The sequence below is a fragment of the Mustela erminea genome, chromosome 7 (genome assembly GCF_009829155.1).
Source record: "Mustela erminea isolate mMusErm1 chromosome 7, mMusErm1.Pri, whole genome shotgun sequence".
Classification (NCBI taxonomy): domain Eukaryota; kingdom Metazoa; phylum Chordata; class Mammalia; order Carnivora; family Mustelidae; genus Mustela; species Mustela erminea.
Window position 1 is genome coordinate 82,243,774 of NC_045620.1, and position 17,294 is coordinate 82,261,067.

The following is a 17,294-nucleotide window of genomic DNA, read 5'->3' on the forward strand; positions in this document are numbered from 1 at the left end:
AAAAAAGAAGCATCAGCCTGGTGAATTTATCTGAGGAAAATAGTGTTGGAATGTTTGTCAATATGAACAGTTGCAGAATTTTCTAAAACACTGTGGTAATAACTATTTCCTAAATATCGTGCCTATTTTTTTTGAAAGAACATGAAGGAAGTGATTTTATGTACAAATAGTATTATTGTTTTAAGTATTCATATTAAAGAGATGCATTCTGTAGGGAGCTTGGCAGAAACACTAAAAAATAACAGTAATTGTAATTCATAATTCATACCAATCAGTGTTGAAACTCAAAATGCAAAAGTGGGAGGCAGTATCTTGTGATTAACAACTTCATAGTTTTTGCACATCTGAGAAATGAGTGCTCAGGTGAATTTTATCTTTGGCAACATATTTTTAAAAGAAATGTGAGTGTGCCTATTTTAACAATTGTTTTTCTGTATCATGAACAGTATTCCCCACAATTTTAAATGTTTTAGATTAGAGAATTCTTTCTTTTTTTAAGATTTTTATTTATTTTTTTGACAGAGAGAGAGAGATCACAAGTAGGCAGAGAGGAAGGCAGAGAGAGGGGGAAGCAGGCTCCCTGCTGAGCAGAGAGCCCGATGCGGTGCTCAATTCCAGGACATTGAGATCATGATCTGAGCTGAAGGCAGAGGCTTAACCCACTCAGCCACCCAGGTGCCCCTAGATTAGAGAATTCTTCAATGCACACCGTTTAAATATGTAGGTATATACACACACACACACACATATGGTCTCATATTACCTTTTTATTTTTTGTTTTAGGTTTAAGAGCATGCTCATATGTTAGGTACTTACATAAATTGTTACATTATTTTTTCTTATGTAATACCATTTTGTTTATGTGGTTTAAATATATTCTTCCTTTAAACTCTTTAAGAAAAAAAAGCAACAGCTCCAGATAAGATAGCATATATTTACAAAAGTGCTTTTACTTTTAGACCCTCCATGTTCATCTTAGAAATAATTCCTAATGTTGTTAAGTGTAGCAAAGCTGTCTTTTCTAAATGGAGAAAACCACTTTGCTACCATGGAATTCTGACCATCGGTGACAGATGATCCACAGTACCAAAATGTGATTAAAAAAAAAAATCCTTGAAGTTTATCAAGATTAAAAGTAGGTAAACCTGTGTATGAAACACCAACTTATAGGCTGTTGATCCCAGGTTTCTTCCTCCCCAGGTTCAGGAAGGAGACAGCTTGTCTCTCGTAGGATGGCAAAGTAGGTGATTTCTACCAAATATTAATGACATAGAAACATGTCGTTTCTGCTCCAGGACCTGCAAAGAGGAACATAAGGTTTGAGTTTTCCAAAATGCAGTTGTCAGAGAGTATTACCTGTTTTGAGGGGGGGTGCTCTAGCCAGGAAAGAAAATGCAAGCACACTTATGATGGGAGAAGCAATGAGCTGTTTAATTAGAGTTGGGCATCTTAGCTTTATTAAGACAGAACAACAGAGGAGTCCAAAAGAGACAAGCTGATTAATAGGAAGATGCCCAGGTAGTTGAAGAAATTTTCCAGAAACCTGACTCTGTCTAGTTTGGTTTAGCACTGGAGATGAAAACCTGGAATGGTGATATCTCATCTATCCAGATGACCCAGAACTGCTGCTGCACACCAAGGCAGCATTCCTTATCCTCCCCTGGAAAAGGGGACAAGTGGTTAGTCAGAGTGGACAATTCACAATTACACAGAGGCACCTTTTTATACTGAAACATTGCTTGGAAAAGCAGTCTTTGCCCCTTCCTTAGCAACAAAATCCCTCCACTTAAGAGAGCCAGGAGAATTCTGTTTTACTACATTTGCCAATTTATGAAGTAAATGGCAAACTACTGATATTTAGTTGCTACAAAAAAAAGTTAAAGAAAAAAATTTTGAAGAAAATGAGGGAAAGTATCACTTATCACTTATAAAGGCAAGGACATGAACATTCATTTGTCATGCAGTCTGCCTCATATTTTCCCCCAGGTTAACTAAGGTACAAAATAAGGAGGAACAAGACGCAAATGTTAGTTACTATAAAAATGCCTGCATATCTATAAAATCCAAGGGCTGGCAACTAAAACATAGTCAAATGATTTTAGGATTTTTTTTTTTCAATATTGATACATAAGTGTAAGTATTCACTTCCAAATAAGAGGAAAGTTTTTTATTTTTTTCCTCTTTCAGGAAAATTCCCACAAAGTAATAAACTTGAGGGTTGGGGTCTTTTAATTTTTTGAGAATTTTGGTGAAAGACCTATAGGTTTATATTAGCCACGTTCATACTATGTCTAGAAAGCAACCTATTTTGGGAAACTTAATCTGAAAGCTTTCTCTTGAAAATGAAGGCATCAAATTAAAAAATACGGAAAATTTTAAATGTGATGCAAAGATAAATCTTTTTTCCCCCGTTCATATTGTTTTAATCCCTGTCAGATGTAGTTTACAAAGGGGAAGGACAAGTGTCCTTGTATAGAATATGCAGACACAGCCCGACACCATGGTGTCCATGGGAACAGCATCTCTAATCCCAGGAGTGGTTCTTGGCTCAAGGTGGTGGCCAGGAGCATAGATAGTTTATTAAAGTGCTGCTGCACAGTGGCCTCAACTATTAAACTTCAAACAGTCATTCCCACTTAAACTAGTGTGACTTTTTTCTTTCCTATCTTGGGTGTCCCCAGAATCTTGGGGGACAGTTTCTAGGATTGACTTCTCAAATGCTTCCAGGTAATGGATTTAACATTTATGAAATATCCATTAGATCTAGGCACTGGGACAGATTCTTTTTACTTAATTCACATAATCCTCAAGTGAGTTTAGATGTTTTTATTCTCCTTTTATAAATTATAAGAACTGAGGCAAGGGAAGGTTAAATAACTTGTCAAGATCATTTAGCTATTACTAAGTACTTGAGTTTAGATTTTTAATCATCTGATACCAAGCCAGTTATTTTGCCATTTTGCATAATCTAAAACCTAGTGTTAATGCAAATTATTTCTGTTTGTCAAAAGCAGGAACAAATTCTTATGACTGGGTTGGGTAGGTCACCTTCTAGAGGTGACACTATATCCACCTCCAAGAGGGGGATTTTTGATGACTAAGAGGCAAAGACTATCATTTCTAGGAATAATACCCATGAGTAGGAGCCCCTCCATAGCAGTCACCATTTGATAGGGGGTTGATTATCAGACGTTGGGTGAAAACAAGAAAGCAACCATTTGGGTCATGGCTACACTAGAACCTCAGAGTCAAAGCAGACTAGAAAAGGGGTAGTCCTCTAACTTCTTTGCTGGAAATCCTTCATTTTGGCTGTTTAACACATTATAAAGTTAGTTTTTATAGTGGTCTACCAAGGCCTAATCCCAACCATATCCCTTTATCTTCCCAACCTCCTTCTCCACCCTATTTCTTCTTGATCATCATGCTCTAGCCACTCTGGTATTCTGCCTCTTTTTTTTTTAATCCGTCAAGCATCTCTCTCCCTGTTCCGTATTCTAGAACTTTGTCTAGATATCCACAGGCCTCACTTTCTTTTCTCTTTCAAGTCTTCAGTCAAATGTCGTTTTCTCAATGAGGCTGTCCTGATTATCCTCCTTAAAAATTGCCACACCCCTATTTCAGTGCTCTCTTATCTTGCTATATTTTTTTCCCATAGCATCTATAACCCACCAGTACTATGTAATTTATTTATTATATTATTTTCCCATTCCCTCCCCATTAGAATACAAACTCTATAGGAATTTTTATCTCTTTTATTTATTGAGGCGACTCCAGTGCCTAGAAGAGGGCCTGGCACAGAATAAGTGCTTAATAAATATTTGTTGCATGAATGGTTGAGTTAATGAGTGGCCTCTTCTTCATTTTTTTAGAGGTTTTCTGACATCTGCAGCAAGTATTTTGAAGAATCCCTCAGTGTGTTGTCATCAGACTGACCCTGTTAATAGTGGATAAGTTCCAATTTCTCTGAATGGCAATATGGTCAGTTCATTTTTGGTAGAGTGACTTCGCTGTGATGATACTTGAATTAACATGTGAAAGACAAGCCTTGATTTTTGTTAGTTTATTTGTTTGAGCTTGTACAGTCTTAGGTTTTCTTGGTAAGTTGTTTACTTTCTTTTTTGGAAAATTTTGGATATAAACTAAAGTTGGGAAATACAGTGAACTCTTAGGTACCTATCAAAAGCTTCTGCAGTTAATACATGGCTAGCCTCACTTTGTCAGTACTCCTTGCTCCCTGCCCCTTCACCAAGATTATTGTGAAGCAAAAAGCAATGATAAGAAGATCACATATCATTTTATTTGTAAATTATCTGGAAAGTTTTAGATAAAGTTGAATAGGGTTAAAACTCTTAACATTGCAGCTCATGATTTGTTTTAAAATATGGTTAAATCGCTGTTTAAGCAAGTCACTCATATTCTGGAGTTTTACAATATTTGTATCTTTCCATCTGAGATCTGCTGGACCAGTTTTCTGACTTTGATTTGAATGTGACTTCTTCCGTTTCAGCTATCTAGCTCAGTGTATTGGACAAAACCCCACAACTTCCTTTTAAGGTTTTTCATATGAATGGCCTTTTATATAAAATGACTGGATACTTTAAAAAGGGAAAGCTGTTTGTTTTTAGGGAGGTAGAATTATGGGTAATATGTAATTTTTCCAAAATTGGACTATATTATTACTGTTAAAAGAAAAAAGCATTTTGTAATTAAGGGTTCCCTACTTATCTGTGGAATATGAGATGACCAAATCAGTGATGCATGACAAAGGTCAATTTTGTTGTACCAGTGGCTGAAGAAGAGCTGGATAAAATACTTTGTTCAGAGCAAATGAGCTGTGATTTTTATCTGAAAGCTTATTTTTTGAAGCATAAATTCTGTCTTTGCTCTGGGGTTACTTCAAGACATTCTCAAAGCATGTCCAAAGTCAAAGTGTTTAATTTGCTGAAAGGTGTTATAGGCCCCTCTAATCTGCAGGCATTTCTTAGATTGGAGAGCAGAGGTGAAAGTGAGCGATTTGTGTAACCATCACAATGTGTGCATTATTAAAATAAAGTTTAAAAAAATTAAAATTCCTTAAGTAATGTAACTCATATGCAATTTTAATCTTTTTTTGTTAATTAATTTTTTATTTTTTATAAACATATATTTTTATCCCCAGGGGTACAGGTCTGTGAATCACCAGGTTTACACACTTCCCAGCACTCACCAAAGCACATACCCTCCCCAATGTCCATAATCCCACCCCCTTCTCCCAAACCCCCTCCCCCCAGCAACCCTCAGTTTGTTTTGTGAGATTAAGAGTCACTTATGGTTTGTCTCCCTCCCAATCCCATCTTGTTTCATTTATTCTTCTCCTACCCACTTAAGCCCAATAAGCCCAATTTTAATCTTATTAGACTTTACATGTGGTCTTAATAATTTTCTAGCTTATCAGTTGTGAAGGTATAATAAAAAATTAGTCATTTGCTGTTACTAAATTATAGTCCATGTTAAGGAACATAGTCTGCTTAGAAACATCTGAAAGTTTTAAGTGCTGACTAGGACATTTTAAAATGTTATATTATTTTAAAAAGATTTTCTTGACAGACAAATCAGCATCTCTGCCAGTTTTTGCATCATTATTTTTGGCAGGATAATAAGCTGTAATGCCAGGATTCAGATATATGGTAGTTGGAATTATAGATGATCCAAAAATTCATTCTCAAACTGTGATATATCTCACACCCATAGGAAGTAGGGTGTAGATTACAAATAACTAGGTGTATACATGATTTTAAAGCTACCCAAATAAAGATAAGTGGTTTCTAATAAAGGGATAACTTTTGAACTACTGTAATTTTGATCATGTATTTTAAGTTAATAGAACATTCAAAGTCTTAGCACTTTGTCAGGCTTTGGCAGTACATAATGGTAAATATGTAATAATGCTCTGCATTTCTCAAGGAGAAAGGCATAACTTTAAACAGTTTCTGATGTGTATGTCCTTTGCTAATGAGGGAGCAGCTGAAGTCACAGGAGAGGCGTTAGTTGATGGAGTACAGTTTCTGAGGAGGCAGTTGGTAAGGCCATCTTAAATGGTTATGTGTAAGGATGCTGGGCCGAGTGGGTGAGGAGGGGCTGAAATCTGGTGCTTTTCCTGCTGAATTTATGCCCTTGTGTAGGGATCATGTGCCCAGAGGAGGCACTTTTCTCTTACACAGTTTATACATGACCTATCAGAGGCTCTGGTGGGTAGAGATGCGCCCCAGAGCTCAGGAGAAGTGATTCCTATTCCATAATGAAAATAAGAGAGCAGAAAGCAAAATCTAAGTAGGCATACTTTCAAATATTTATTTTACTGAGGGCAGGAAGATACTGACTTTCTAGTAAAAAATTTTACATACATACATCTATCATTTTATTTGTAATAAAGTTCCCAGATGCACAGAACATGGCTTAACATTTAAAAAAATTTTTTTAAATTTATTTTTAGCATAACAGTATTCATTGCTTTTGTACCACACCCAGTGCTCCATGCAATCCGTGCCCTCTGTAATACCCACCACCTGGTACCTCGACCTCCCACCCCCCCGCCCCTTCAGAACCCTCAGATTGTTTTTCAGAGTCCATAGTCTCTCATGATTCACCTCCCCTTCCAATTTCCCCCAACTCCCTTCTCCTCTCTAACTCCCCATGTCCTCCATGCTATTTGTTATGCTCCACAAATAAGTGAAACCATATGATAATTGACTCTCTCTGCTTGACTTATTTCACTCAGCAGAATCTCTTCCAGTCCCGTCCATGTTGCTACAAAAGTTGGGTATTCATCCTTTCTGATGGAGGCATAATACTCCATAGTGCATATGGACCACATCTTCCTTATCCATTCCTCCGTTGAAGGGCATCTTGTTCTTTCCACAGTTTGGTGACCGTGGCCATTGCTGCTGTAAACATTGGGGTACAGATGGCCCTTCTTTTCACGACATCTGTGTCTTTGCGGTAAATACCCAGTAGTGCAATTGCAGGGTCATAGGGAAGTTCTATTTTTAATTTCTTGAGGAATCTCCACACTGTTCTCCAAAGAGGCTGCACGAACTTGCATTCCCACCAACAGTGGAAGAGGGTTCCCCTTTCTCCACATCCCCTCCAACACATGTTGTTTCCTGTCTTCCTAATTTTGGCCATTCTAACTGGTGTAAGGTGGTATCTCAGTGTGGTTTTAATTTGAATCTCCCTGATGGCTAGGGATGATGAACATTTTTTCATGTGTCTGATCATGGCTTAACATTTTTAACTTTGTTTAAAAAAATTGTTTTCTTATAACTTATGACTAGATATCATTATCTATATATACATTCATTAAAGTTTGAGTGGCCCATAAAGTTTTATGTGGTCTGACTTCTCCCTACCTTTCTGCCATCATTGCCTAGAGTTTATTCCTTTGCTGATTATATTTCAGCCACAGAGAATTCTTCTGTTCTTCAAAGTTCAAGATCATTTTGGGGGGAGACTTGGTATTCCCTTTGCTTGGGTATTCTCTTTCCACCCCTGCTTTACCGTGGCATGGTGGGTTTCTTTTTATCCTTTAGATCATACACACCTCACTGTGGCCTTTCCTTCCGACTTTCAGTCTCTAATAGCCTTGCCAGCCCAGTCTTCTCTCTCACATTATCTGTTTTTTCCCCAGTAGTACCCATTATTATATATTACTGTCATCTATTTATTATCTACTTCTCCCAGATACTACCTCAAGAGCAGGGACCCTTGTTTGTCTTGTTTCCCAGAAATACATTCCCAATTACGTGTTTACCTAGCACATAATTGGTGCTCAATAATATTGTTGAATAAATTATTAAAGTGGGAAAGACATGCTCAAAATATATTTTAAAGTTATTTTTTTCTCCTGGTTTTTATGTTGGCAGCATGCTTCTCACTTTTCTATATTTTGGTTCTTTAGTCAGTTTTCTTATGCTGTTTTCTGAACCAGACAGCTTCCTGTGAGGCATACTAAAGTTTTCAAATTTAGGATAAAAAATAAATTGCTTGTTCCTGGTAAATAGCACCATGCAATGCATGGTTTAATTTAAAATCTTCAGATTTTGACTGTAAGTTTCAAGTAACTGTTGGTTATCTAGATCAGGACTGGTAGTGTAACCTTTAATATCATTGTATGATTTAATACATAGATATAATTTGCAAAAATACTTGATGGGGATATGTTAGTGTTAATAAGAAATATTTAAAAATTTTCTACCAAATGCTGTCATTTGAAGCTATGAAGTAATTGATTTAAATGGTCCTGTTTATTCCAGTGATGTTAAAGTACTTCTCATAGATTGGTACTCAGGCAGCTACTTGTTCAGTCATCCCTGTAATCCAGCATTAAGAAATGGATAGGTATGGTATGGGTCAGTGTAGTGTGATAACAAGAATTTGAGGAGTTCCTGACTGGATGTGCCTTATCAGTGAATTAGGAGGCATGTTCATTTGCTCAGATTAAGAGGACAAATAGCTGGGGCACCTTGGTGGCTCAGCGGGTTAAAGCCTCTGCCTTCGGCTCAGGTCATGATCCCAAATCCTGGGATCAAGCCCCATATCAGGCTCTCTGCTAGGCAGGGAGCCTGCTTCCTCCTCTCTCTCTGCCTTCCTCTCTGCCTACTTGTGATTTCTGTCTGTCAAATAAATAAATAAATAAATAAATAAAAAAGAGGACAAATAGCTGGATGGTTGGTTTGAGGAAACAATGTAGAATGGAAAGGAATTGGCTAGGGAAGTGGAGAAAGGTTACTGGATGAGCTGATGACTGAGATAGATAATGATACATTTCAGTGGTACCAGTCTGTTAGTTTGTACAAATAGCTGAAATGATAAATTGTTGGGTAACATAATAGGCAATTCTTATTTTTTTCAAGTTCTCTAGCATATGTTTTACAATTGGGGGAAAAACCCCACTATCAGATGGGGTTTTCAATATCTGTTAGTGTAGTTGATGAGATAACGACAATATGAAGGGGGAAGGTCAAGAGGTCTGTATGATGTTAAGATTTTATATTTCCTTTTTTTTTAAAAAAAGATTTTATTTATTTATTTGACAGAGAGAGATCACAAGTAGACAGAGAGGCAGGCAGAGAGAGAGAGAGAGAGGGAAGCAGGCTCCCTGCTGAGCAGAGAGCCCGATGCGGGACTCGATCCCAGGACCCTGAGATCATGACCTGAGCTGAAGGCAGCGGCTTAACCCACTGAGCCACCCAGGTGCCCAAGATTTTATATTTCATTGAATTGTAAAAATAATGATTCTCTGTGGTTGCCAGGGACTCAGGGAGGGGAAACAGGGAGTTATTAGCCAACAGGTATACAATTTCAGTTAGGCAAAATGGGTAAGTTGTATTGATTTGCTGTACAACGTTTTGCCTACAGTTAACAAGTACTATGTTGGGGCATCTGTGTGGCTCAGTGGGTTAAAGCCTCTGCCTTCAGCTCAGGTCATGATCCCAGAGTCCTGGGATGGAGCCCTGCATCAGGCTCTCTGCTTGGCAGGGAGCCTCCCCCCACCCCTTTGCCTACTTGTGATCTCTGTCAAATAAATAAATAAATAAAATCTTAAAAAAAAAAACAAGTGCTATGTGGTACAGTCAAAAATCTGTTAAGGGCATAGATAGATCTTGTATTAAGGGTTCTTACTACAGTAAAACTTGTTAAAAAGAGGAAAAAGTAATTTTAAGAAGCCTGTGCAAAGTTAAGTCAATTTATTGTAAATCTCTACAGCAACCACTAAAAAAAAAGATAAAAACCACAATACATTAAAATGAAATACTGAAAAAAATATTCAAATAATCCCAGTAAAGGCAAGAAAGAGAAAACACAGAATGAAAACAGAAGGACAAACAGAAAACAATAAAATGGTAGTCCTAAATCCAAACATCAATATTTATATTAAATATAAATGGTCTAAATACAACAATCGAAAGATAGCAGTTGTTAGATTCAATTATAATTTTTAAAAAGATTCTATTATAGGGGTCCAGGAGTGGCTCAGTGGGTTAAAGCCTCTGCCTTCTGCTCAGGTCATGATCCCAGCGTCCTGGGATTGAGCCCTGCATTGGGCTCTTTGCTCAGCGGGGAGCCTGCCTTCCTTCCTCTCTCTCCGCCTGCCTCTCTGCCTACTTGTAATCTCTGTCTGTCAAATAAATTTAAAAAAAAAAAAGATTATATTATAGTCTGTCCACAAGAAACCCATTCTAAGTTTAGTGCTATAGGAGGTTAAAAGGAAAGGATGGAAATAGATATACTGTTAAAATACTAGTAAAATATTTGGTGTGGCTATGTTAATATCAGGCAAAGTACACTTCAGAGCAAGGAAAATTACCAAGGATATTACACAGTGATAAAGAACCAAGAAGACTTAACAATTCTAAATATTTATCTACTTAAGAACAGAGCTTCAAAAAAATACATGATGCAAAAACTGGTAGAATTGAAAGGAGAAATGAGCAAATCCACTTGTAGGTGAAAATTTCAACATTCCTTTCAGTAAGTGATAAAATCAACAAAGATATAGAACATATGAATAGCATCAACTAACTGGATCTAATTGAAATAGAGAATACAAGACCCAAAAGAATAAAATGTATATTCTTTTCAGGTGCTTATAGAACATATACAAAGAATAGGATCAGCAAATGTTTCATGTAAAAGGCCAGATAGTAAATATTTAGGTACTGTGAGCTGTGTGGTCTCTGTCACAACTATTCAAATCTGCCACTGTAGTGCAAAAGCAGCCTTAGATAATTCATAAATAAATAAGTTTGGTTATGTTCCAATAATACTTTATTTATGGATGTTGAACTTTGAATTTCATGTAATTTTTCACAGGTCATGAAATGCTCTTTTGATATTTTCATCATTTAAAGTGTAAAAATAATTACTATTTCATTGAACCATACAGAAGTTGTCAGGGACTGAATTTTTGTATAAAAATAGGCCATAGTTTGCTCTCCCCTGGGCAAGATACACCATATCCTGGGGCATGAAACAAACCTTAAGAAAGTTTTAAAAACTTAAACCATACAAAGTCTGTTCTCTAAAAATGTTGGAATTAAATTCCAAAACAGTATAAAAAGGTGTCTGGAAAATACACAAATATTTGGAAATTAGACAACATAATTCTAAATAACCTGTGGGTCAAAGAAGATGAAAGAAGTCTCAAGGTTAAATTACAACAGCTCAAATTGAATTTAAATGAAAATACAGGGGCGTCTGGGTGGCTCAGTTGTTGGGTGTCTGCCTGTGGCTCTGGTCATGATCCTGGCATCCTGGTCCTGGAATCCAGCCCTGTATTGGGCTCCCTGCTTGGTGGGGAGCTTGCTTCTCCCTCCCCAGCTCCACCGTGTTTGTGTTCCGTCTCTGGCTATCTCTCTCTGTCATAAAGAAAATCTTAAAAAATTACAGGCAAACATATACATACTTGTGGGGTGCAGTAATAGAGGGAAATTTGTAGCATTAAATTTATAGCACTAAAATAGAGGGAAATTTAGAGTACCAAGTGCTTATATTAGAAAATAAGAAAGATCTTAATAATCTAAGCTTTTATCTGTAGGTTTTCTATATAGAAAGTTCATTTTTTTTCATTATGCTGTTATATGATTTTCTGATTGATTTGATATTTCTTTTGTTTGTGCCCATTCTTAAGATATGGATGAGTCTTCTGACTTTCTATTTTCTTTAATCCAATATGGCTAAATTCTCCTTGACTTTTTTTTTTTTTTTTAAGATTAAAAAAAAATTTCTTAAGTAATCTCTACACCCAGTGTGGGGCTCAGCCCTACAACCCCAAGATCAAGAGTCACATGTTCCACTGACTGAGTCAGAATGTACCCCTTCTTGACTTCTGGTTCTGTGGCTAGGTTATTTTCTCTGAGCTAGAGTTTGGTGGTTGGGTAATGATTTGTGCTTACTTTCTATACTCTTAGAGTCGGGAGGGCTAGGGGAATACGGGTAATTCAGATAGGGGTTGTGTAGTCTTTTCTAAAGGAAATGGATTGTGGGGACACCTGGGTGGTTCATCTGTTAAGTGTCTGCCTTCAGCTCAGCTCATGATGCCAGGGTCTTGGGATTGAGCCCCACATCAAGTTCCATACTCAGCAGGAAGCCTGTTTCTCGCACTCCCACTCCCCCTGCTTGTGCTCCTTCTCTCGCTTTGTCTCTGTCAAATTAAAAAAAAAAAAAAAAAAAAAAACTTAAGAAATGGGTTCTGCTTTTTCTTCAAAACTTATTGTGTCTAAACCAGGGTTCATTTCTTCTAAATGGGGTATACTTTTCCTGTGGGGGATATCTCAGATTTCTCATGGATTCCTCTGTTTTGTTGTGTAACCCTGGTGCTTTCTCTTCCACGGGGAAGAAGTATTCCATTCCATTTTACTTTATTTCTACTTCAACATTTATAGTTTATAATAGTTCACTTTCCTTTTAGTTTTCGATTTTGGTATATTCTGATTTACTGTTGTGGACTGTTAGCTATGCTTATGTTTTGAACAGTGGGCCTGAAGTTTCCTCATTTCTTCACTGGGATATAGATGTTGTATTTGGAGTTTGTCTGCTCTAAAGATCTTTTCAGTCCCTTTTTCCTGAGCTTCCCACTTATTCCTCAGTCTGCTTTTTTTCAGAGAGGGCACAATTTGTGAGAAATCTCGTGACTTTTCTGACATTTCTCTTTCCAGATCTTCTTTAGGGTGGAGGTGGGATGAAGATTATAGCCATCACACATATTTCTTTAGCCAACATTTTTTTTTTTTTTTTTTGCAAATTATGACAAATTGTCAGGAAAAAATTTTCCTCCACCCTCTTAGGTTTGCTCTTGAGAGGTCTGCAGATTAAACTAACAAAGACATATTAGCAAGAGGAAAAAAACAGATTTAATTTTGTATGTTGTACTGGAGTTAAATGTGACTGAAGATTTTGGAATTTGGGACTTCTAGCATCTTAAAGGGGGTGGTAGAGTAGACGGGCATTTTTGGGAGAACAGTGACTTCTTAGAGAGGCATGGGGAGAAGGGGCACTTATGAAAAAGCAAATGACCTTTTGGAAAGATGAGTGGGTCCTTAGAAGAAAAGATGATACATATATAGTTTTGTGACAAAATCTAACTGGGTGTAGTGCTGACTTCTTTTTTAGGGAAGAAATTAGAATTGTTCCTTGGGAGGGGCTTTATGACAATTGAATTCTTTTGGGAGTTCTGATTTTGGCAAATAAGGGGTTTTAGAAAGTCAAATGCATATAGCTCAAATAATTTGTATGCCACAGTGGCTTATTTTGGACCCCTTCATATGGTTGTTTCTCCTTTCTTGTTTGGTTTCTCTGCCTTTAAAATGTTCTTCAGTTGTTTTTGTTAGATTTTGACAAAGAAATTTTGTGATTCAGTTTTATTCATCTTCCTCCCTCATTTTCAGAGTCTGTAATATTGTATAGTCAGCAAAATTATCAAAGATATTTCCATTGAAGAGTGCGAAATAGATCAAGAAGCAGGTTATGAAAGAATAAATGAGATGCTCATACATATTTTAGGAATTTTCCAAAATAAAAGCAGTGCACTGAAGTAATCTACCAAATTAATAAAAACAATGAAAATTTATTGAGGATGAGGTAAAAAAATCATATTTAAACATGTTTCCTGAGAATTTGTGTTAAACTTTGTGGAAAACAATGTGATATGTTTCAGAACTCCTTTTTTAAATTAAAGAGCAGGAGAGCACAGGCAGTGGGAGTGGCAGGCAAAGGGGGAGGGATAAATAGGCCCCTCGCTGAACAGGGAGCCTGATATGGCTATTTTCTTTCACATACCATTTTTTTTCCCACATACCATTTTAACTCTAGGAATTTGATTTAAGGAAATACTCAGAAATAAGTATTTAGAAATAATGTAAATTTGTCAATGTTAATATAAACCCTAAAATGAAACTTATCTAAAAGCTGATCAACAGCTGAGTATTAAAGTGTCATTGCTTTATACTCAACTAAAGAAAGCAGGACCCTAAGCCATATATGTTATATGATCCCAGTTTTACAACATACAGTCTTACCTCAGAGATGTTGCAGGTTTGGTTCTAGACCACTGCAATGAAGCAAATCAAACCATTTTTTTCATTTCCCAGTACATATAAAAGTTATGTTCACACTATAGTCTAGTTTGTTAAGTGTACAATAACATTATGTCTAAAATATATACATACCTTAATTTAAAAATACTTTATTGCTAAAATATGCTAACCATCTTCTGAGCTTTCACTGAGCTGTAATTTTTGGTGGTGGAGCGTCTTCTTTGATATTGATGGCTGCTGACTGATCAGGGTTGTTGTCGCTGAAGGTTCAGGTGGCTTTGGCAATTTCTTAAAACAAGACAACAATAAAGTTTGCCACATTAGTAGACTCTTGCTTTCATGAATGGTTTCTCTGTACTGGCGAGTGGGGTGCTATTTGATAGCATTTTACCAACAGTAGCAGACTTCTTTCAAAATTGGCATCTATCCTTTTATAGATAAGATATAAAAGACCACTGCCTTATTTTTTTTTTAAGACTTTATTTATTTACTTGACAGACAGAGATCACAAGTAGGCAGAGAAGCAGACAGAGAGAGAGAGGAGGAATCAGGCCCCCCATGGAGCAGAGAGCCCAATGCAGGGCTCTATCCCAAGACCCTGGGATCAGGATGATCTGAGCTGAAGGCAGAGGCTTTAAGCCACTGAGCCACCCAGGTGCCCCTGCCACTGCCTTATTAACTGATTTTATGTAATGTCCTAATCCTTGATCATCATTTCAATGGTCTTCATAGCATCTTCACCAGGAGTAGATTCCAATCAAGAAACCACTTTCTTCATCCATAAGAAACTTTCCTAGTCCATTTAAGTTTCATCATGAGATTCAGTCATAGAAATTTAGTCCCATCTTCAGTCTCTGCATCTAATTCTTATTCTTTCGCTATTTTCACTGCATCTGGAGTTCCTTCCTCCCTATGTCTTGTACTCCTCAAGGTCATCCACAAGGGTTGGAATCAACTTCTTCTAAACTCCTGTTCATGTTGACTTCTTCCCATAAATCTTGAATGTTCTTAATGGCATCTAGAGTGGTGAATTCTTTCCAGAAGGTTTCTTTTTTCTTTTTTTAAAGATTTTATCTATTTATTTGACACAGAGATCACAAGTAGGCAGAGAGGAGGCAAAGAGAAAGGGGAAAGCAGGCTCCCCGCTGAGCAGAGAGTCTGATGCGGGTCACGGACATCTGAGGACCCTGAGATAATGACCTGAACCGAAGGCAGAGGCCTAACCCACTGAGCCACATAGGAGCCCTTTCCAGAAGTTTTCAGTTTGCTTTGCCAGATCCATCAGATGAATCAGGATCTATGGCAGCTTTTGAAAAACATTTTTTCAGTAATAAGACTTGAAAGTTGAAATGACTCATTGATCTTTGGACTGCAGTTTGGATGTTGTGCTAGCAGACGTGAAACATAATAAATCTCATTCTGGGGGTACCTGGGTGGCTCAGTGGGTTAAAGCCTCTGCCTTCAGCTCAGGTCACAATCCCAGAGTCCTGGGATCGAGCCCCACATCGGGCTCTCTGCTCAGCAGGGAGCCTGCTTCCTCCTCTCTCTCTGCCTGCCTCTCTGCCTACTTGTGATCTGTCTGTCAAATAAATAAATAAAATCTTAAAAAAAATAAAAATAAATAAAAATCTCATTCTGCATCTCCATCAGAACTCAGGTACATTGGTAATGAGCAGTAATTTTTCAGAGAAATCTTTTTTTCTGAGCAGTAATTCTCAGCAGTGGGCTTAAAATATTCAGTAAACTATGTTGTAAACAGATGTGCTATCATTAAGGCAGGCTTTGTTGTTCCATTTCTAGAGCACAGGCAGAGCAGATTTAGTGTAATTCTAGAGGGCTCTAGGATTTTGGGAATGGTAAGTGGGCATTGACATCAACTTCAAATCACCAGCTGCATTAGCCTCTAAAGAGAGCCTGTCCTGTGAAGGTAGGCATTGGCTTTCCTTCTAGCTATGAGTCCTAGATGGCACCTTCTTTCAGTAGGAGGTTGTTTTGTCTACATTGACAGTCTGTTTTCTTAGTGTAGCCACTTTCCTTAATTATCATAGCTAGATCTTCTGGATAACTTGCTGCAGCTTCTACATCAGCATCTGCTGCTTCATTTTACACTTTTATGTTATGGAGATTTCTTCTTTCCTTAAGTGCATAAACCAATTTCTGCTAGCTTCAAACTTTTCTTATGCAGTTTCCTCAAATTTCTGAGCCTTCATAGAATTGAAGAGTTAGGACCTTGATCTGGATTAGGTTTTGGCTTAAGGGAATGTTGTGGCTGATTTAATCTTCCATCCAGACCACTCAAACTTTTTCCATATCAGCAATAAATAAGGCTGTTTCTCTTTCTTACCATTCGTGGGATCACTGTTGTAGTACCTTCATTTCCTTCAAGGATTTTTCCTTTGTATTCATAATGTGACTAACTCTTAGGAACAAGAAGCCTAGACTTTGACCTGTCTCGGTGTTTGACACGCCATCTTTACTAAGCTTAATCATTTCTAGCTTCTGATATATAGTGAGAAATGTGCAACTCCTTGTCTTAGTTGAACACTTTCAGGCCATTGTAGGATTAGTGATTGACTTTTTAATATTAATATTGTTGTGTTCTAGGTAGTAGGGAGATCTAAGGAAAGGGAGAGAGAAACAAATTCCCCATTGGTGGAGCAGTCAGAACTCACAGAACATTTATTAACTTTGTTATCTTTTGTGGGTTCAGTTTGTGGTGCCCCAACGCAATTACAATAGTAACATCAAATACCACTGACAAAAGATCATCATAACAAATATAATAATAATGAAAGAGTTTGAAATATTGGATGAATTATCAAAATATGATACACAGACATGAAACAAGAAACAACTGCTGTTGGAAAAATGACTTACTCAATGCTAGGTTGCCACAGACCTTCAGTTTATAAACAAAACAAAACAAAACACCCCTGTAATTTCTATGAAACCCAGTAAAGCAAAGTGCAATAAAATGAGGTATACCTCTATTTACAGAAGAGTAAAAAGAAATAGATGTTTCAAATTTTATTCTTCAAAAATTTCATGTATTTTAAAAAACATTCTATAATATATAATTTAAATTCAGGGAAAAAATAAATAAGGTTAAAAGGTATCTAATCTGGGGGCATCTGGCTGGCTCAGTTGGTAGAGCATGTAACTCTTGCTCTCAGGGTGAGTTCAAGCCCCATGTTGGGCATAGAGTTTACTTAAAAATAAATA

At 37.1% G+C, this 17,294-nt stretch overlaps 1 protein-coding gene across 2 annotated transcripts in view; it reads right to left on the reverse strand.

Moving 5' to 3' along the window:
* Positions 1-759: 759 nt before the first annotated feature.
* The window catches only part of WDPCP (WD repeat containing planar cell polarity effector), a 518,631-nt gene continuing 502,096 nt past the window's right edge, over positions 760-17,294 (reverse strand). Inside the window, exons 18-19 of one of the 2 annotated variants that reach the window (XR_004287790.1) lie at positions 14,205-14,360; positions 760-1,298 (exon numbers count right to left, since the gene is read on the reverse strand). Coding sequence is in view for 1 of the 2 variants with exons in the window: in XM_032352246.1 (XP_032208137.1) it covers positions 14,341-14,360 (20 nt within the window). In the remaining variant the exon portion in view is untranslated. Of the gene's footprint in view, positions 1,299-13,962; positions 14,361-17,294 lie in introns of those variants that run through there. The other variant, XM_032352246.1, reaches the window with a different exon arrangement.